General features: G+C 49.3%; 2 protein-coding genes across 3 annotated transcripts in view; both read right to left on the reverse strand.

The window, feature by feature from the left end:
* The window catches only part of LOC306812220 (beta-galactosidase-1-like protein 2), a 152360-nt gene that overhangs the window by 83451 nt on the left and 47098 nt on the right, over positions 1-21811 (reverse strand). The gene's annotated exons all lie outside the window — the stretch shown is intronic.
* Positions 789-21811, reverse strand: part of JAM3 (junctional adhesion molecule 3) — a 31027-nt gene continuing 10004 nt past the window's right edge. The window contains exons 2-9 of the mRNA XM_079326636.1: positions 8776-8841; positions 7877-7990; positions 6894-7046; positions 5587-5786; positions 5224-5323; positions 4771-4900; positions 3408-3462; positions 789-2803 (exon numbers count right to left, since the gene is read on the reverse strand). Coding sequence (XP_079182762.1) covers positions 2768-2803; positions 3408-3462; positions 4771-4900; positions 5224-5323; positions 5587-5786; positions 6894-7046; positions 7877-7990; positions 8776-8841 — 854 coding nt within the window. The 3' untranslated portion in view covers positions 789-2767. The remainder of the gene's footprint in view (positions 2804-3407; positions 3463-4770; positions 4901-5223; positions 5324-5586; positions 5787-6893; positions 7047-7876; positions 7991-8775; positions 8842-21811) is intronic.

Consider the following 21811-nt stretch of genomic DNA (forward strand, 5'->3'; position numbering starts at 1 on the left):
TGTACCTTCTCTCCTGCCTTAAAATATTATTTAATCACTCTGAATAGGAGAGTTTATTTCCCACTTTTTGTTTTGTCCTCAAGCAGTATCTGAGATGAGCCCTGTGAGTTTTAAGCCCTGTATTTAGAGAAGAATCAGGAACAAATGTCCAAGAATAAACTGATAGAACAGCCCTGGAACTTTCTGTCACCTCCATCCACTGTGAGTGAGTGCTCTGACAGGAGAGACTTTCCCTTATTTCACTGAATTGAAAACAGGGGCTTCCCATAATTTGGCTGTTTGGAAACCACCACCAAGCCCAAACAAAACCCCCTACAAGAATGCTTTATAGCTTGGTATTTATGTAAAACATTCTTGGCAAAGTTAAACGTAATACATTAGTACAAACCTGAATATTATTCACAATAATACAATAAACTCCATCCCTCAGCTCTCAGGAGCTGGGTGGGGGGGGGGGGATCACCTCCCCTTTCTCTCTTTAGAGATGCCACTGTGCATTTTAGAACTGAAAAATAACAAAAAGAAGTTTGGATTCTTAGCTTTGCTGGTTTGTCACACGAAGCTGCCTTTGGTGGGAGCTGCTTCCACCCTTTCCTCTCCCTCCTTTACTGCAGGCACCCTGCAAGCAGCACAGGGGAGGAGCAGTGGATGCCCAGAGGGTGCAAAGGAATGTCAGAACAATCAGAGGCAGCACTGGGTGGCCTGGATGAAGAGCTGGCATGAGGAAAATAACCAGAGAGAAGCTGCAGAATAGCAGTGGTGAGGTGTGAGTTACAGGGAACACCTGCTGGGGGCTGCCCCATCCTTGTCTTCACTTCCCCTGGCAAAGGGACAAGTGGCAATGCTTTGTCTGGGCAAAACAAATGCAGCAATGGCATGTCCAGTGAGAGCTCTAGGAAACAAAGCAGAGAAAAGCAGAACACGAAAAAATAACACCGACAGTCCAAATCGTCAAGTATCCAAAATACTGTATACAGGAAAAGTTAAGACAACTCAATTTATATTGGAAATACAAGAACACTAAATTCTGCTACATTAAAAAACTTCCTAAACCACAGCACAGTCCTAGTGTTGCATCCACATCTTGCAGCCTGGTCTCACCCAATGCTGTTCAACACTATCAACATTTTGGGATTTTGGGAAACACGTGTTCCCCATCATTCTCTCTAAAGCCAAGAGAACCAAATTTGGTTGGTTTTGCTTTTTTTTTTTTCTTTGTTTTTTTCTTTTTTTCCTTTACCATCTAGAGAAAAATTTCAGCTGACACTGTAAAAGTGCTTTTGTGTTGAGCTTTTGCTTTCCCAACCCCAGAAACAGTGGCCTTGGCCATGTGGTTTAAACCTGCCAAGCTGCTGCAGCTGTCACACTGTGTTAGTGCTTTAGGGAACTTGCAGAGGGGCAGCAAACACTGAAGTCACTCTGTCACCTCTTTGGAACCAAATCCAAAAGCCATCCCTGGATATTTCTTGCAACGACAAAAAACAAAGTGTCGGTCAGCGGCAAGAAAAATTGGTTTTTGTTTTCATATAAAAAAAAGTTGATAGCTCCTGCCATAAATTTACAAAAACTATCCCTGAGTGACTCTGTTCTGTGTCTGGTAAGACCTCTTGTGACAAGGAAATGGCTGAAGCTGGCTGAAGAGGAAAGAGATGCTGTTCCACCTGCAGCTTTTTGTTACACTTTGCACTAATACTGATATGCTCTGACAGTGCCATACTAGAGCAACCTGTGAGCTCCTCTCCTGTAGCTTCAACAGTAAAAAAATAGCTCAGTTACTCAAACACCGCTGGCATCACGTATTTACACTTTTAAATAGAAATGTTACCTTTTCTGAAGTAATCAAAATAGATCTTTGCAAAAAATTTAGAAGGTTGGGGTTTTATAAAATAAACGGAGAAGGTAAAAAAAGCTGGAGGAATCTCTCAGTACCTTTTATGGCAATCTTAGCCCAGGAAATTATTTGGCTTTAATTTTCCTGAAGGGGATGTCTTAGCACTGGTTCTCTGGCTCCCCTCTAAGCCTCTTTGCCCATGAAAGACGCAGGAGCCAAGGCTGCTTTGTGCAGATTAGAGCCAGGGGTTACCTGCGTGCAGGGAGTCCTGCCAAGCAGGGAGCAGGGGCAGTGCCCTGCCCTGGGGAGGGGTGGGTTAAACAACAGCATCTGGGGAGGGTTACAAGGGGCTGTGGGCAGCAGTGGTGGTGTCACTGTCACTGCTGGCACCTGTGCACCTGAGCAGGCAGAGACAAGCACAGATGGGGAGAGTCACCAGCCAGGCCTGGGCCATGAGCTGCTGGGAGGAAAACCCCCAAATCTCACTCTTTGAAGTCCATCAGCTGCTGTATCAGCACCTTTTTTTGTCTGCTAGTACCACATTACTGGTGACACCTATTACACATTTACCCAGTGCTGTGCCCCTGCTTGGTTTGCACATTGTGGCCGTGTCCCTGCAGCACAAAGAGAAGGCAATTCCACAAACTTCCACAGCCCAGTCTCTTGGGAAAGATTAAAACCTTTCCTTGGTCCAAGGACAGGTTTGGGTGATCCTGTTGGTATCTCCAGAGGCAGGGGAGACGCGAGTTGGGCAGTGAGGAGTTACTTTAAACTTTGGCAAAGAAAAAAAAAGATATACAGATAGCTAGCTATCGAGTTCTTGTGTGTTCCAAACTCTTCCAAGCGCACTTAATTAATCTTTTGCTCTTGCTTTGAGTTCCTGGACGAGGTATTTTCACACTTGCTTTTGCTGGTTTGCAATTTCCTTTTGGCGTCTTAGATGACAAATGAAGACTTGTGTCTGAAGTCACCCTGCAACGAAACAGTTTGGGATGTAGGAAGGATGCAGCAGCTTTGCAGGCAGCTCTCTGTTCCTGCTGCCCCCAAAGATAGATGCAGGCTGTGTAAGCAGGAGGATTCTGCCCAGGCAGCTCCCATTTCCCACTGGGAAGGAGAGGGAGGCTGTCCAGGTGCTCTTCCTCCTGTCCTCACACATCAAGGTGTGGTGGGGACTTTCTCATTCCCTCACCAGTATCTCTGCTAATGGGAGAGGCTTTTTCTGATCTTAAGCTCAGTGATCTACTCAAATCCCAAAATACAAATTCTCTTGTAAAAGCATCATGTCCTGCCCACTTAATCCAATGAAACTCACCCTAAGGGGGTCAGGCCATGAGATAACTCAGAGCAGAGCTGCCTCTGATAGCTCCTGGCATCAGTCACTTCAGGCAACTTAAACTGCTCATCATTCCCAAGGAAATGACTCAGCCTTCACCCTTCTGTTTTCCCTCTGTTCCCCAGCCTTGCTTCGGAGTGGAGCCCACTCTCACAAAGTCTGTGTGCCCTAAAAGTGCCTTGTCCCCTGCCCACCCTCTTCCTCTCCTGACAGAGATGGTAAATGCAAATCATTTGTTGTTACCTCATCATCTGTCCGGATATAGTTAACGCCATCAGGCTTTGCTGGAGTCTTGTAGCTGAAAGAAAGGGAAAAATCTCATTTCTGGGGCAGCAAGACTGCAGGATTTTGGAGGGGAGGTGCTGGGAAAGATGGAAATGAGGAGGAGGAGCTGAGGGAGAAGCAAGCAGAAAGAAACCCAGTTTGTTTCTCAAATGAGAGGTCTGTGTTTATTCCACCATTACCCATGACTGGGATTTTGTCTGAATTTCCCTCTGCACAGGGTGAAAAGATTGCTGTGTGTTTCCCTAAGACTCTGCAAGGAGATAAACTCATTCTTTCCTGGGCTGTCCTGCTCTGCTGCCTGTCACTGCCTTTCTGTGTCTCCTGCTCTGTTTCCTGTGGCAATTATAAAGTTCATTTTAATCCTTCACTGCCAGAAGCCTTCAGCATTTTTCTTAGTTATAAGGAAGCACCACTTGTTTGCAATCCCACAGGAACTCAGGATTTATACACGACTGTCAAGTCCAGTGTATGCCAACCCTCAGCTGCATTTAAATGGGATCTTTAGAGCTTTTTCTGAAAAACAAATGAAACCAAAGAGAAAAACACGACAGAACTTGTGCTGAAAAGCAACATTTAGCACAGAACAAATCTATCTGGTGAGAATCTTGGCTTTGCATATATTATCTCCTCCCCAGACTCTGTAAGGACATTGAGGCTTGTCTCTGATGCTAATGCTGTTGTTTTTAACATTTTCATGTGCGCTCTAGAATGGCTGTTTTTCATCCCAAATTTAGGTCCTCACAACTAGTGAGATTTCCTGTAGAGATCCTGCTCTGCTGCATCCATTCCCTATGCATGTCCTGATGCTTCAGACTATCTGTGCAGAGAGTTGTGATCATTAAACCATGGTCCTCATTATAGCAACAGCACAGGAGTATTGGACAAACACCTGCAGGCATTTAATTGTGCTGGGAGCCCTTTCCCATGCAGAGGATGAGGATATCAGAGCACAGCTCTCACCCACACCACAATTCCCCCTTAGGAAAAGGCCATCCATTCCTGGAAGTGTCCAAGGCCAGGCTGGATGGAGCTCTGAGCAGCCTGGTCTAGTGAAAAATGTCCCTGTCCATGGCAGGGAGTGGAGCTGGAACATTTTTAAGGTCCCAATTCACTCTGGGGTTCTGTGATGATTGCAAGAAATAAACCTGGATGCTGCAGGGTTTTACAGCAGGTCATTGGATGCCTCAAGGACTGGCTTGGCCTGTGGACTTTGGTGGGGAATTAGGCATTGAAATTCCTTTCAGCCACTAATTTTTGGCACCCTTCAGACTCCTCCACACTACCTGAGGGTGCAGGGACTTGTCCAAGCAGCCCAGCTTACCTTTCCCCACTCTCTTTGCCATTTGCAAAGTATCCCCTCCTGTAGGCACAGCAGATCCCAAGGGTGATGAGCACCAGGACTCCAAGAACCACCAGGACTCCCCCAATTATTCCACCAATATTGAGGTCATCTGGCAAAGAGACACACCCAGGGTTTCTTTAGGGCAGCAGCAACATTCCAGCTTCACACACACTAAAATGCCATCTCTCAAGTATTTTAAGCAATAGTTCATAAGAACTAGTGAGTTCCTGACTTCAAGATTAAATCTGTTCACGATCTGACGTTTCCCTGCATTTTCAGATTATTTTTATCTCCTTATCTTTGGGGCTATGACAAAGCAGGGAAGACTCAATGCTGTAGAATGTCCCCCCCCTCATTCCTGATGGTGATGGCAATTTATTTATGGTGATAAATCAACCAGCAGTGATGAAAACTGTACAGAGAGCCACTCACAGACTTCCATCTCCTGCTCCTCACACTTGGCAAATCCAGCATCGTTTGTGGCTATGCAGGAGTAACGACCTGTGTCACCTTTGTGCACTGCATGGAAAACCTGGGGAGGGAAAAGGGACAAAGGGAAAGGATGTGACATGAGAAACAAGGCACTGAGAGGGTGTAAAAATGTGGATAAAAATGCATCTCTGCTAAGATCTTCTTCCATCAATCTTCCCTATCCCAGCTCAACCTGGCACACTTCATCCTCTTCAAATTATTCCTTCCCTGAAAGCCAGACCATGTTTTTTCTGAATTTACAAGCGACCTTAAGGATAACCTGTGCAGGCAAACAAGTCTTGATCAGAGGTGTCAGGGCATTACCAGAGTGCCTGTGGCAGGGTTCAGGGTGTAGGAGGAGTTGTGGGATTTGCTGGATTTGCTGTCAGGTGGCAGAGGCTCGCTGTTGCGGTACCAGCTGTAGGTGGACTTGGGGAAACCCTCGTTCTCGTGGCAGTGAAGAGAAGCTGACTTGCCAACAGGGACAGCTTTAGGCACAGAGCATCTGGGAGTCATGGGCTTCACTGTGGGAAGACACAAACCAGGTGAGTGGCACCAAATAATTTCAGGATTCTCTGCTTTCTCAGGCGAAACCACCCAAACTTTCCATTGTTCCCAGCTGGTTTTAAACCTCCCAGAGTGGCACTGTGTGTTAGGTTGATGTGGACAGAAATGTGAATTCTGTCCCCATCTGTTGAAGCTGGGTGGGGCAGTGACCCTGATCTCCTGGCACAAATTATCTGTTAATGGGCCATCTTTAAACCAGCTGGGGCAATCATCTTTATCTTTCCCATGACCCACCCTTCATCCAGGAGGTATCACCTGTTAATGGGCCATTGTTTAAAACTGGGTGTGGCAGCGATTCTTATCTCTGTGGGAGATATCTCCTGTTAATGGGCCATTGTTAAAAACTGGGTGTGGCAGTGATCTTTATCTCCTGGCACACATTATCTGCTAATGGGCCATCTTTAAACCAGCTGGGGCAATCATCTTTATCTTTCCCACAGCCCATCCTCCCTCCAGGAGATATCTCCTGTTCATGGTCATTGAGTCCCAGTGCATGACTGATAAAATTCCATCATCCCACTGGGAGATGCTCCAGCCAAGGGAGGAGCCAAGCCTTTCCTACCCAGATAGAAACTGAGATTTTAGACACCAAGGCACCTTCTTTCCACTGGATTCCAGAGGAAAACCAGACCTTTCCACATCATCCCTGGGACCTTCAGAGGAAACTGCACCTTCTCCAGGAGCACTGCTCCAGCTGAACCACATCTGCCACTGCAGGAGGATGCAGCCACCATTGAATGGGACTGCTGCCACCACCCTGACTGACTGACAGGTGTCAGCTTGGATTCTGACTCTGGCAGTATTTTGGGATTGTTCTTTGTAATACTGTATTTCTATTTTAATTTTCCTAGTAAAGAACTGTTATTCCTAATTCCCACATCTTTGCCTGAGAGCCCCTTAATTTCAAAATTATAATAATAATTTGGAGGAAGGGGGTTTCCATTCTCCATTTCAAAGAGAAGCTTCTGCCTTTATTGGCAGACACCTGTCCTTCAAACCAGGACACATTGTTTGGACTCTGCAAGATGCCCACAGCCCCTGGGTTCCTGCTGTGGGTCTGATACCTTGCACTGTGAGCTGGATGTTTATCTCGTCGATGGTTTTGGTGTCCGAGGGTGCGGCCACCTCGCAGCGGTACGTGGCCGTGTCCATCCTCGTGGTGTTCTTGATCACCAGGGATGTCCTGCTCAGAATCTCTGCCCGAGTCACAAAGTCTCCTGACACACAGGAAAGAGAGAGGAAAAAGGCATAGCAGTCAAGATTAATGACTCATGACTAAAAGCCAGACTCGTTTTGGGTGCATAAATTAAGTGGTTGATCTCAGACTCTCTTCCAGAGTCGAAGGAACTCGATGCTTGAAAGTCCCAAGGGAAACCAAAGCTGCCAACCATGTAAAAGGATGAACTGGAAAACATCACTCCAAACCTCAAAAACTGTGGCAAAATCGAACTTCCAAGACAGCCTCAGGCTTTGTCTCCTTTGGAAGATTCATTTGGATGTGGCTCTTGGTGCCATCTGAAGTGCTGGAGTAATTCCACATGGAGTCAAGCCCTACTGGCACTGGAGCTTTCTTATCAAGACAGAGAGGCTGCTTCTAATGCCCCAGGATGCTGCAAATCCCTGTGCTGTCCCAGCAGAGAGCACTGGCAGCTGGACACAGATCCCTGCTGAGGTGCAGGTGGAGCCCTCAGATGTTCCATGGAAAGACAGGGATCAGTGCCTGGTTCTGAGAGCTCAAACACCTAGTGACCATGCTGGGATCCACAGAAGGGAAGCTGCATCATTCCTTTCTCACCCAAAAAATATCTCCTGGCCAGGATCTCACTGCAGCTCCCTGTGACTCCCTACTGTGACCTGCCAATAATGAGGCAGGGAGGAAAAAACATCCTGCTCCCTCTCCATCCTGCACTTCAACTGCTGAGCTGTGTTCCAGAAGAAAGCAGCCAGAGCTCCTGCCTTTAGCAGGCTTGTTTGTTCCCCATTGTACTGTTGCTGAAATCTGTTTGGAAAACTGTTTTGGAAATCTGAGAACAAGGAATCTTCATACCCTGCATTTTGTTGTCAAAAAACACATAAGAGGTTTCTCCATCTCGGATTTTCTTCCACTCGATTCTGGGATCTGGCGTCACCGTGGATTTAATGATGCAGGACAGCTCCACACCTAGCAGGAGAAATGGAGGCAATCCAGTTTAATAGGAAGCAGCTGTGTTTTTGCTCTGCTTTGAGCACTCTCACTCAGTGTTTTATTAGGAGATGCTGCCCACAAAGCAGAGCCTTTTCTTTCATCTGCCTGACAAACAGAAACGCTGCTGGGTTCCAGGAGCTATTGGAAGATGGATTTTGGCCAGCAAAAATAATAGTCCAACAGATATCAGCTATAGAGAGGAATGAACACCCTGTTCTCTGCAGGCTGGGGCTTATGGCAAACAAAACCTTTAGTCAGGGTGAAGCACAGGCCTGTCCTGCTGCTGAGCACAGCCAGGGATGCAGCATCTCCCTGGGCAGTGCCTGGGGATGGGCTGGGACAGGGGCTCCTGGGGACAAACCCAGCAAACCCTGTCCCCTTTGCAGCTGGCACTGGCATCCCATCTCCTCTGCAGAACCAGGCACCCAGCAGGGCTGAGAGGAGCCTTCCCAGTGTCCCAGGGCCAAGAGAAAATATCAATTTCTCTCTCTGAGTATTAATTGCAAGGCAACTGCTTTTCCTTCTTTTGGGACCCAGTTCAAAAAAGCACTTAGGCAGAGACTTTGCAATGCCAGTGGCCTGCACAGGACCTCAATAAACCGTTTAAAACAGGGAGATACAGCCATATTTAAACAGGGAGATACAGATATATTCTTAGGCACTTCTCTGAATCCCAGGCTCTCGTAGTCCTAAGGAACCAGTGACCAATAAGCCAAATTTTCCTCCATTGTTTGGCCTGATGCAGCACAGGCAGCACTCACTTTGGAATTCCTGCACCACAGGCTTGGTGTTGCTGGATGTCAGCTCCACAGCCAAGAGTCTGCAGCCTGGAAAAACAAACAGAAGGCAATAAGAAATAGCACAGCTCATAAGTCACCCAGCTAGGAACAAGCTGCCTGCTGAGAAATCATCCTGGCCAGCTCCAAGGACTGACTTCCCCAGACAAAGCCTCTTCCTGGCTACCAGCACAGCTCCAGCAGCACTGAGTTTATTTAGGAGTTGTGGTGTAAATACAGGAAAATATAATAGTTAGAAGTGGCAATTAAAGAGGAAGATTAACATAATGGCACAAAGGTGGTGCCAGCACAAACCATTTCCTTGTGTCTTGTGCTTATTTAGATGGGAAAGGAACTCTAGTGCAGAAGTGAAAGTTTTATTTTGGAAATTAACTTGATGGTCAGAAGACAGGAAGCAGAGCAAGCTCCAGAGATCCAGTCAGTTCCTGGGAGATAGAATGGGCCAGGCCTGGCCTCTAGCAAATGCTGATCACACTGCCAAGTACTGCAAGTGTGGTAATGTAAATGGTGAGGCAGCAAATCCCACCAGGACTGTGGTTCAGGAGAAAACAGGAGTTCAGCTCTGTGGGCAGAGCCCCAGCCAGACCCACACTGGGGAGGAAGCTCAGCATGCAAAGCTGGGAGACTCCTCACAACACAAATATGTTTGTTCCCTTCCTGCTCTGAGCACCAAAGTGTTCCAAATTAAACCACTCATCTCCCCTCTTTGGACATTACTTTAGTTTGAAAATTCTGCTTTCCATGTCCCTTCTGCTGTGCACTCCACCAGAGCAGGTATCACCAGCACTCACACCCCGCTGGATGCCCAATTCACCAACAACTCTCCAGAGGGAGAGGGAAACAAGCAGGGAGTTCCCTGGAAGGGGAAAGTGAAGCAGACAGAGGGTATTCTGGAACTGGCTGTTCTGGTTCTCCTTCTCTCATGGTGCTGCCAAACCTGGCTGCTCCTTACAGGAGGAGTTCCATGCTGCAATCAGTGCCAAAATAATCAGCTGCAGGGCCCTGCCATGGCCACACGAGCAGCTCTGCTGTGACAAACCCCATCAGAAGTTTGTGGGAATCTTAGGGAGATGCCCACTGAGCATTGATCAAACAGCAGGTTAAAAATGATGGAAAACACTGCCTCAGGGATAGGGGATGTTAGCAGTAAAAAAACCATAACAAACATGGATAGAAAGCAGAAAAGGCAGCTGGAGGGAGATGTGGAGAAAGAAATTATCTCCAGCATCATGGCACAGCTGGGGATTCCTGTGCTGGCTTTCAGGGGGGAAAGCTTTTGGGCAGAGATTGGCAGTGCAGGGACAGCATCCCTCTGGTGGAATGGCAAGGCAGCAGCCTGAGAAACTCCCAAGAGCTGCAAAGGCACTCCCACCAAAAGCCTGAGGGCCTTCAACACCTCCAATCCTTCCAGCAATGCTGAGATGTTCCCTGCTGGAACATTCCTGTTTGTGAAATGCTGGCACCTCCCTGGGAGCCCCAGTGCTGGTACCCCAAAGAGCACAAGGGAGAGCTGGAGCTTGGCAAGGTTTAGAAAGCTGCCTTTGTGTCCAAAACCATTGTTTCTCACACAAAAGCTACCAGCTGATGCTAACTAAGAGCTGGCTCAGCCAAAACTGCTCCTAGCAGGAACTTTTTCCACCCTTCCCCCTGCAGCACTGGAGTCATGCAGCATTTGGGAGAAATCCAGTATTGAACTGAGCTGACAGAGCTTTGAACTTTGCTTCTCTCCAGCCAGGAGCTGGTCTAAGCAGTAATTTCTGCAAGTCTGTTTGGAAGCAGAGCACATTTTCAGAAGAGTTGCTGCTTCCAGACCTACCCCCTTAAAGCAGGGAATTGTGCCAGATGATGCCAGTGCTCTCCCTTCCCTCTGTTCATCACAGAACCATGGAATGGTTTGGGTTGGAAGGGACCTTCAGGATCCTCCAGTCCCATGGCAGGGGCACCTCCCACTGTCCCAGGTTGTTCCAGCCTAGCCTTGGACACATCCAGGGGCAGCCACAGCTGCTCTGGGCATCCTGTGCCACAACCTCCCCACCCTCACAGGGGGGAATTTCCCCTAATATCCAACCTATCCTTGTTCTCTGGCAGCTGGAATCCATTCCCCCTCATCCTGTCACTACATGCCTTTGTAAAAAACTCCCTTGATCCTCCAGGTGTTTTGTCTGGGGCTCTGATCCTCAGGAGCATGAACAGATCCCAGCAAACCTCAGAACACAGGAAGCTGCCAATCCCCAGAAGACAAGGCAAAATTTTGGGAAAATCCTTTTGAAATCTTCAGACATATTTCCAACAACAGTGAAACACAGCATTTGACTGCCTCTGCTGTGAGATTGCTGCTTCTGGAACCAAGAATTTAACTGGGCACCCAGCTGATCTGAGGGGATGCTGACTGGCCTCCTGCTCGGGACCAGTTTTAGTTTTGTTACAGGTTCTTGCTTGTACAATATCTTTTTCTGGAAAAAATGCTGTCCCATCAAATAGTCATGGCAACAGTCCCACATCTGCTGTAGTTAGAATATCAATTCAGCTGAAGGTGGGGACAGTAAAACCACAGAGTTGTGTGGCTCTGAGGGAGTTATGGCTCTGGAAATACTCACTCCAGGACAGTGGGACTCCATCAGACTACAGCCCCATCTCATTTCTCAGCACCTGCTCACAGCAGGCTTTTTCTCACCCACTAAACACAGGAGATTCAGGTCGATCCCTCAGGCACAAAGCAGGATGACAACAAATTTTAGACAGAAGCTGAGCCCTTGGAGACTGTGTGAGAGGTTCTGACATTATTACGTGTATTGACCGTGGGCAGAGATCAATGTGGCTGCTTAAATCACTGCTAAGGCAGATTTATTCCTGTCTGTGTGGCAGAATACTGCAAGTAGCATGTTCTAAATTAAAAGAAGGTGACAGCAAAGCAAAACAAAAAACCTGAACTGACCATACAGCAAGAGAGGAGTGCCTTTCTAGAACCTTGCTCTGCTGGCAAGGGTTGTCTCTTTGTTGTGTTTTGTGTTAAATCATCATTAGTGCTTAGCCACCTTCTAAAAGGTGTTCCTTTAGGCTCCTTCCAGCCCAGCACAAATAAGCAGCAAAGGGTTTGTGTTATGTAAATCTCACTTCAAAGGCCTCAGCACCAGGGTTTGGAGAACAGCTGGAATTGCATTCCCTCTCCAGAGCAGCGTGTGTGCCACAGCACAGCACCCACCACAGCCTTATGTTCCACATCCCTCAATTCCCACCACATCCATATGTGCTGCATCTCCCAGCCCCTACCAGCTCTCTATAGGCTGCAAAATCCCAAATCCTACCAGATCTGTATGTTCTACCCCACTGAATACCTACCAGCTCTGTATGTGCTGCAGACTCAGCCAGACATATGGCTGAATCCCAAATGTCATCAGCTCTCCAAAATAGAATCCAGGACAAGGCACTGAAGTCTACAGCATATTCTTATGGCACTTTTTAAATTTTTTTTTTTCAGCTAAAGAGATCCAGCCCATGCTTGTTACTGTGACTCATGGTATCTGAATCATTTTAAAATGCTATCCTGAAGAAAAAAAGCAGCTTTATAGGCGACTTTGTGCGTTAAATCTCCTTTCTACTGTTCAAAGCCAAGCCTGACCTTCTATCTCCTTCCATCCTGATGTCTGTTTCAGAGCTGCAGGCAGAAATTTGAAGAGAAGGTGGGGTATTGTGTTATAGGGAAAGGGAGAGGATGACCAGGAGAGAGTTAGGGAGAAGTTGCTGGCAGCATCCTGTGCAGTTATCTGATACAGTAATTTTAGTCAATGCACTCTCAGGCACAGGCAGTACAAAACCACGCAGCTGTAGTTCAACACCTGCCCACCAAAGCAACAGAAATATGCCTTGCTTGAGGTGTCCATCATCACTAAGCCCTTGCTCAATTTGCAATTCAAAGTGTGCCTGAGCCATGTGGGAATGCTAAGATAAACCACAAGCCTCGTTAAGCACCTCTGCTTTCTGCTGGTTACTGGGTGCAGCAGCAGTGAGTGAGGTGTTGTGGGGTGTTCAAACATGTCAGCTGAACCCTCTGCATGTCAGCACCCTCAGGGCACCTGGAGCATCCATCCATCCATCCATCATCCATCATCCATCCATCATCCATCCATCCATCCATCCATCCATCCATCCATCCATCCATCCATCCATCCATCCATCATCCATCATCCATCCATCATCCATCCATCCATCATCCATCATCCATCCATCCATCCATCATCCATCATCCATCCATCATCCATCCATCATCCATCCATCCATCCATCCATCCATCCATCATCCATCCATCATCCATCATCCATCCATCATCCATCATCCATCCATCCATCCATCATCCATCATCCATCCATCATCCATCCATCATCCATCCATCCATCCATCCATCATCCATCCATCCCTCCATCCATCATCCATCCATCCATCCATCCATCCATCCATCCATCCATCCATTCATCCATCCATCATCCATTCATCCATCATCCATCCTCCATCCATCATCCATCCATCATCCATCCATCCATCCATCCATCATCCATCCATCATCCATCCATCCATCCATCCATCCATCATCCATCCATCCATCCATCCATCCATCCATCATCCATCCTCCATCCATCTATCCTCCACTATTTGGTGACGTTTTCTGAGCTTTCTTTGCCCAGCCATCTCTGTGTGGAACTTCAGGAACAGCAAATGTACTTGTGACAGATAAGGACTGGATTTATAAAGGGTGAATAAATGTTTTGTAGCACTCAGCCTTAACTTGCACTCCTTTCCTCCAGCCCAGGGAGCTGCTGCTGTGTTTGCTCTGTCCCTGAGTGTAGCTGAAAGCCCCTTGGAGCTGCCAGGAGGGAGCAGGCAGGTGGATGGGCCCATGACCCCAGCCAGCCACGTGCCTGTTTAATTCCATTTTTCCATGGCAGCTCCCTGAGCTCAGCCTTGTCTCCAGGGTGGGCTGCCCTGCTGGAGAACAATGTAGATGTGCAGAGAGAGATTAGTGAACAAAAGCTTAGGAGTGTCTCCATTCAAATCAAGAAACAGATGGACCTGGTCTGTGTGGGAGCTGATAAGTTATAAAAAGGCCATCACCAGACTGTGGCCAGCCCACCCTGGAAAAAACCCACTCAGTCATAAATCCTCTGTAAGGCTTTATTTTTACCAGCTCTCACAAAGCAGCATGACTTATTTTAAGAGGCATGGCTTGTACTGCTCCTCTACAAGGGTGCCAGCTCTCTGACAGACACCCCCTGACAGAGATGTGCCTGCCTGGGCAGGGAGCAGCAGCAGAATTAACCCAGAGCAGTGTCTGGCACCCACTCAGCTCTGGGCTTTGCTTCCTCCCCTCTCAGGAGCTCACTCCTGCCTCTCTCCTGTGAAATGCTGGCCATGAGGGGTCTCTGGTGGTCCCAGCAGGAGCAGGACCCCACAGGATGAAGTGTGAGAACACCACTGGGTATCTGCATTCACCTGAAGGTGAAAGAACTTGGGATTCTGCCCTTAATTCACTTTCTTCCTGCTCACCAGCACAGAAGGTGAGGAGATGCCTGACTTCAAACAGGGTACGTGCAGTTCTGGAATGAAATCCTAACCTGTTCAAATCTCCTGATTTAAATCTCCTGACTTAGACTGGGACCTTAAAGACCTGACTGCATTTGCTGCAGAGAGGGCTCATTAGCACCCAGGCCACACACACAGGCTTTTTTTTCCTTCCTTTTTCTTTTTTAGTTTTTTCTTTCCTCCCCCTTCTTTTCTTCTTTGTTTTTCTTTTTTTGTTGTTGTTTTTTTTATTTTTTGTTTTTTGTTTTTTTTTCTTTTGGACATGAGGATTTACTGTTCTACCTCCTAACCAGACAGCAAAGCACACCCACCCTGGGGAGTGGAACAGGTTACTCTCAAGGAGATATGGAACCCTCTTAGGTCAAAAGCCTTTCTGAAAAGCATCTCCCTCTGCAGCCAAACATTCCTGCTGTCTCCAGGCAGGCAGGGAAGCGTAGGTGTAGCCTGGGAAGACCACACAGAGCTCTCTGATGGTTTCCCCAAGCCTGGTTTCATCATGCTGGGGTGCAGCTGCAGACAGACTGTCTCAACTCTCCATCTGATCAGGGTTTCTGCAGCTCAGGGTTTCACAACCTGCTTGCTGTGGCACTGCAGCCTGGGTACAGATGAGATGTTGAGGTCTGCACCTTCACAGAAACAACTCCATTTTATTAAAATGGGGTTTCCTCTGTCCCAACAGATGTGGCTGGAGGTACCAGCCCCACAAAGGGACCCTCACACTGCTGCCATCAAGGAGAAGAATTTATACTTTCATACATTTATACTACATTTAATAAATACCCTACAGATGTGGCTGTACAAGCCTTGCCCAACATCTTAATCTGGGCCTGATCTGAGCCCAGCTCTGCTGTTTTCCCAAGCTCATCCCCTGGGCTCTGGCTCTCCTCCTGACTGTACGTGGAGTCGGGAAGGAAGCAATATTTGTGTGGATGACTAATACCCAATACTTAAAAGAGATTAGGATGGAAGCAGCAAGGGCTCCAGAGTTTCCAGCATGTCAGATTGCATCTCTTTCTGGAATATACTTCAGGCCAACTTCAGCTCAGACAGAAGATGGAAAGAATTGGAATTTGCCCCTCAAAATCAGGGATGGAGGGTGGTAGAGGGGGAACAGAAAGGAAACATGAATAGGAAAGCTGTTATTACCATTCCCTGCATTCCTGAATTGCTTCTTCCTTTCCAACAAACCTGAGGCTGAACTGGAATTCTTATTTCCCTTGTGTGAGCAACAGGGAACAGGGCATGGAGCTTCTGCCAGGGGATTAAATCCTGCCCAGACCACTTCCTTGCCTTGCTGCTGGCCTCTGGGGTCAAGCCCCTCACACTGATGCTTTGGGCTTCCAGTGTTAGGCTAAATCTCCAGGAGGAAAAAACAGGAGCAGGTGGCCTTGCTGTGTGGTTCTGAGGCACAGAGCTTCTCCTTACAGCTGCACCAAGGTTATGGCAAAAAAAAAAACAGGGGAGAAATCCAGATCACTTGGCCAGGAATGCATCAAACCAGCCAGGATGTGCTCAGTGCTGGTCTTGCCATTTTCATTAACAAATGGGCAGCCTAATTACACCTTCAAACTGGGCTGGCTCGCAGCCAACAGCAGGGAATCAGTGCAAAAAATGGGTCATGAGGGGATCCCAGGAGGGCAGCTGATCCCCACCTCTGCTTTAGGGCATGAAAACCTCAGGGATGCAGCTGGCCAGGCCCCTGGGACCCTGAGGAAGATGAGGGATTCCCCTGCAGTGTTTCCCCCCCATCATTTCCATCTGCCCAGGTGCTGCACTCTTCTCAGCTGAGCCTCAGTCCCTCCACATTCACTCACTAAGGACGTGCAGTTCCAGTTCACTGGAGGAAAAAAATGAGGAATGGAAATCAGAGTGAGAGCAAAGGCACACACTATCTCAGGCAGCAGGGGATGTGCCACTCTGTGACCTGTTTCCAGATGAGAATGCCTTGCTGCAGCAAACCCCAGAGCTAAGATGATCAGCACTGGAGAGCAGTGGCAACTTTTACACAGGGCAGATTGGAAACCAACCCTTCCTGCCTATTCCCACTTGCCTTCCATTGTTTCCTCAGCCTAGGAACTGCCATGCAGGCACATCCTACGTTTTATCTCACTTCAGCACGTCCCCTTCCTCCCCAAAGTGGCAGATGCTGGTACCAAATTAGTGCAAAGTGGGAGGGAACCAGCAGATAACTATCATAAGAGCCAGGGCAATGGTGCTCCTGCTGTCCTCTCCCTTCTCCCAGCAGGACTCTCCTGGCAGAGACAGGTGCTGGGGGATGAAATGCAGGACAGAGTAGGGTCAGATGTGACAGGGATCTTTGGCCAGTGTCAGGGAGAGGGAATGAACCACAGCAGGAAAAGGGGCAAGTTCCTTTATTTTTGGCTCGTGTGGGAATTTGACTCCAGGATTGCTGAGAATCTCAGAAGGCACGGTGACGTTTTCCAGGCTGAGTGCCAGTAGAGGCACAGACTTGATCTCAGCAGGTATTTGACTTCCCTGGGAGTTGGGATGCTCAGTACCTGCCTGACCCTGGCTTTTGATGAGGACACACATCTCAGAAGCTGCCTGCAATGCAAAGACAGGAAATAAGCGGATATGCTATCAGCACCAGGCTTTGCAGTGCTCCTTAGTGTCTGGCTGTGTCCCAACCATCAATACAGAGACTTGCAGGGGTTTAGCCTATAATCCTCTATTCCTCTGTCTGTGACTCTAATCTCCTGATCCTCCCCTCTCCTCCAGCCTAGAGCTTGACCAGCAAAACAGGGATCCGAGGCTCTGCTTACTGAAGACCAACCATGTCATGTTCCTGTGGAAAACGGGAGTTTGGGAAGGGAGCAGCAGTGATCAGAGCCAAGAGCCGGGAGTAGGCTGGAGAAGGGAACAGGAGAGGGCGTGAGCAAGCACACAGAGAAATCATTTATGACAAGACTGAAAGCAGCTCTCGTTTTAAGAACATCTCCTCCAATTTCACAGTGTAATTTCTGCCTTTTTCCCTCCGCGTGCGGGTAATTCCAGCCCGGGGTACAAACCGCAATTGTCTCGCTAACACACCGCACCAAACACGAACACACCAACGCTGCAGGAGCCTGGCTGCAGGCACCCAGGGAACATCCCCTGCTGCTGAGAGCACAGCAAGAGCTCCCACTGATCCCACTGCCATCATCCCAGGCAGGAGAGGTGGGGCTGGCCTCTGCCAGGCAGCTCTGCAGAACAAAGAACGCAGCCCCACGACGGGGGAGAAAGGCTCAGAGAGCCACGGGCAGGTCCAGAGATGTGATTTTAGGGGCAGCCCTGGATCACAGCAGCAGAGCTGAAAAGGCTTCCCTTGTTAACATCAGCCTGAGCAAGCACAGGCTGCCAACCTGAGAAGGGAAAAGCACCACAGGGTGCAGAGGAGATTATTTTCTTAGGAAGAGCACCGGGGAATTAAAGGGAGCCCAAGTGAAGTCACAGACAGATAAAGATGAAAAGCGTGACACACCGAGCTATTAGGGAGATGGCAGTGTAAATGAGCAGGGGGAAAGGGAAGGGAGAAATGCTGTGTCAGAGCAAAGAGGACAAAACCCATCCTGGCTCAGCCCAGCCTGGATTCCTGACCAGGGCAAGCCTGTTTAATAGAGCAGAAATGAGCCTTAGCACAGAGGGGTTAAAAGATTACTTGTCCTGGGGGAGTTGAATTAGCCACATATCAGGGATCCAACTTCTCCCAGACCCTGGCTTGTTTTTCTCCTTAAACATCATCATCTGCTGCTATTTTTAGCAGGGAATTTTCTCAGCTGAACGCTCCCAGTTGAGTGCTGGTCAGAGGCCCTTTTCCCAGGCAGACATGGCCCAGCAGCACGTGCTGGTCCCTGGCTCAGCCCAGCTCTGTGCCACTGCCCTGCCAGCTCTGGGATCTCTGTGCCACACTGCCAGCTCCCTCCTGAGGCATGGGGACAGTCCCCAGCCCAGCCTGGGGCAGGCACATTAAATGCTCTCAAAAAGCCAAGGGAGGCTACAAAGTCAGAAGCAGCTAAAAGGGGTAGACTGGACTTGGGAACTTGCCTAGAGGCTTCAGCAGCATGAATGGCAAAAAAAGGTAGGAAGGAGATGGAAAGAAATGATTAGGCTGATAAAAATACCAGGATCTGCTTCTCAGGACTAAAATCTATTTGGATTCATTCCAGTTCCTCCGAGGGAAACCATGGAAGCTTTTATTGTTCATAAAAGTTGCAACTAAATTCGGACTGCATAAAGCTGAAGGAAATACCTCTCAGAGGACAACCCTGCTGGAAACAAATGAGGTAACTCCCTTCCTCTTCTCTGCTTTTCTTGGGGCCTTCATTCTTCCTTGGCCAAAACCCCAACCTGTCCATCAGCCCATCAGAGCCTGGCTCCTGGCTGCCCAGCCTCCAGCACTGCTATCTGCAATTAGCAATGTGTCACTGGATGGTTCTCAGGGAGGCAACGCTTGTAACTCCTTTTATCTACAGCTTGATTTAATACCTGCCTGCCAGAGATCAGCACAGAAATCAAAAGGCCAGATCAGGGCACACGGATGGACAAATTGAGGAAAGCAGGAGCACACCCCTGGCTTGTCTGTGCTGATGTGCAGCTCAGGCTGGGGGACCAGGAAGGACAGGGCACTGGGGATGCTGGGGATGGAGCACAGCAGAGCCACAGTCAGGCAGGTCCTGTAACAATGGCCCCTTCTTGGTCAGTGTATCTGCTCCCTGTGTGTCTTGGAGTCATGTCAGCAAAGCAAACAGATTGGGAGCAGATTTGCACTCCCCACAGCAGCACAGAAGCCAGCCCTGACACAGAGCAGCAAGCTGGGCTCTTGGCTGCTCCGTGCCTCCCTGCCAAGTTTCCAGCTCTGCTCAAAACCTGTGGCAGGGGAGAGGGGAGGCAGGGTCAGGAAAGGCTCAGCTCACAGAACCTGGCAGCTGCCTGCAGGAGAGGGGAGCCAGGCTGAGCTCACCTGTGCTCCTCCAAGGCTTCCCAGGTGACACCAAACCTGGCACAGTGTGGCTTTGCCCTCCTCATGGCCAGGCTGAAACAACACAGCAGCACAGATGCTGCACAAGGCCTCGTCCCTGTGGCAAGAGCTGCCTGCAGAAAGCTCCCCCCAGCCCTGCAGGAATCCCAGGAGCCCCAGATTTCTCTCCTGACCTTGGTGAACACATTCCAGCACATGGCACTTAACCTCTGAGGCTCCTTTGAAAACGCCAGCGTTTCACGGCTGAGCGCGCTTCCCTCGCATCTGCCCCTGCATCAGAAGCTGCCAGCACCTCTCTCTGTGCTGGCTCTGCTCCCAGCTGAGGGACAGACAATAGGCATTTGAATCCAGCCTCCCCTTCCCCTCCCCAACAGCCTGGGGAGATGGCATATCAGAGACAGAGCTGAGAGCAGCCAGCCAGCCACAAGTCTCTCCAGACCCAGCCTGCCTTCCCCTGCCCTCCACAGACACAGACCCACACTGCAGTGGCACTGGGCACCCAGGCCAGCTCTGCTGGGCAAGTCCTGCCACCCTCCAGTTAGCCAGGCCAAGGGAGTCATCTCTCAGCACTCTGCTGCTGCCAAAATCCACTGGATCATCCTGGATTCCCAACCTGCTGGGCACAGCACTGGCCAAGGGACCTCTCCTGGACCTCTCCTGGACCTCTCCAGGACCTCTCCTGGACCTCTCTGCTGTGCCAGCTCACTGGAAACACACTGGTCACCTCCTGGACCTCTCCTGGACCTCTCCTGGACCCCTCTGCTGTGCCAGCTCACTGGAAACACACTGGTCACCTCCTGGACCTCTCCTGCTCACTCTCAGCAGCATCTACCTGTAATTAAATGATCAAGGTTCCACCAGTAAAAGGTTCAACCAGGGTTCTGGTGAGAGCTGTCCTGGATTCTCCTGAAGAACCATTTTCCTAGAAATAGCTCTGCTTCTGGAGCCATTCAGCCTGTTTGGCACCATTCCTGCTGCTTCAGAGATAACAACAGAGAGTGAGAAAAACCTGTCTAGACACCATTTACCTTCCATGGGCTCTCACTGCCACATCAAAGCAGCTCTTCAAACAAAACTGCAAACTGGCCAGGTAATGCTGCCCAGCCCTCCTGTGCCTGCTCCAGCCAGAGGCAAGGACTCATCCCATCATGCTCCAGCGTTTATCTTTAATCCAGGCCCTTCTGACAACAGCAAGAGAGATAGGATGAAAAATCTCATTACAGGAGCATCAACAGAAGTCATCTGGCTTCCCACTACCCAGGTGGGGCTGCATCCCTTCTGCTCAGCACCCAGAGACAAGCTGAGATCTCACCTGTCTCCTCTGGGCAGGCTGCAACCCCCCAGCTCCTCTCAAAAGCTGCCACACACTTGTCACACTTGTCCCTTCTGCTCAGCTGCTGGATCCTTTGCCATTTGTGTGAATGCTGGGCAAGCTTTGCCACGAGCTGGGGATCACAGAATCTCTTCCTGTGACACCCAAGGAAAGGGAGGTGAGCACCCAGCACGCCCACCAAGCAGGACAAAGGCACAGGAGCTCAGGGAGATGCTCAGCATACCCTGAAACCAAGCAGAGAATTTCTGGTTTCTTGAGCACTAGTTGAAGTCCCTGCTGTGGGGAAGCACCTGGCACTGGCATCGAGCACTGACCCCAAGCAGCCACCACCAGAGCAACATCTCTCTCATTATTTTAATCAGGGTCCTTTGAAATACCTTCTGTGTGAGAGACAGCCACGAAAATCCCGTCTGGCTTTATTCTGTCTCAGGCAGAAACAGCCTTTATTTAGCAAACTGCTGCTAACAGCTCTGTCTCATTAGTCAGTGTTTAGGGAACCAGGCTGCAATTGTTCTGAAGTCTGGAATTGCAGAAAGAGCCTTGATAATGAGGTCTACAGGAGACGATTCCTCCTGACAGCCCCACAATGACCTAGAAATCCTACTTAATTCCCTGTCAGGGAAAAGTGCTGAGTAACAGCGAGGTGCAGAGGCACTGGGGGCTGATCCCAGAGCGAGCTGCAGCCTGTGCTCACTCTTGGGGCTGGGATGCAAGCCCAGGGTGGCAGAGCCAGCCCTGCCCAGCTGCAGCAGCTCCCCAGGGAGAGCCTGAGGGGCAGAGACAGGGGGCTTGCTGTGGGAAGGGGTTTGTAGCCTTGGCAGCAGGCAGAAGTCCCTGATGACACAACAGGAGGAGGCATTTGGAAAATCAACAGCAGCACCTGGATCTGGGCTTCTCAGGGCACTGCCAACCTGCAAACTGTGCCAACACCCTGCCAAGGAACTGCCAGGCTCACTCAGCCCCATTTCTACCTTGATCTAAGGAGCTCTACTGCTCCAGCAGAGCCTGAGCAATGCCCTGCAGTGCTGCAGCCTCTGGAGCTGCACAGGTGCTGTCCCAGGGTGTGGGATGCACTGTGTGTGTGCCCTGAGATGCTGCTCACCCCTTGGAGCTGC

Source organism: Erithacus rubecula (assembly GCF_903797595.1).
Source record: "Erithacus rubecula genome assembly, chromosome: 25".
NCBI lineage: Eukaryota > Metazoa > Chordata > Aves > Passeriformes > Muscicapidae > Erithacus > Erithacus rubecula.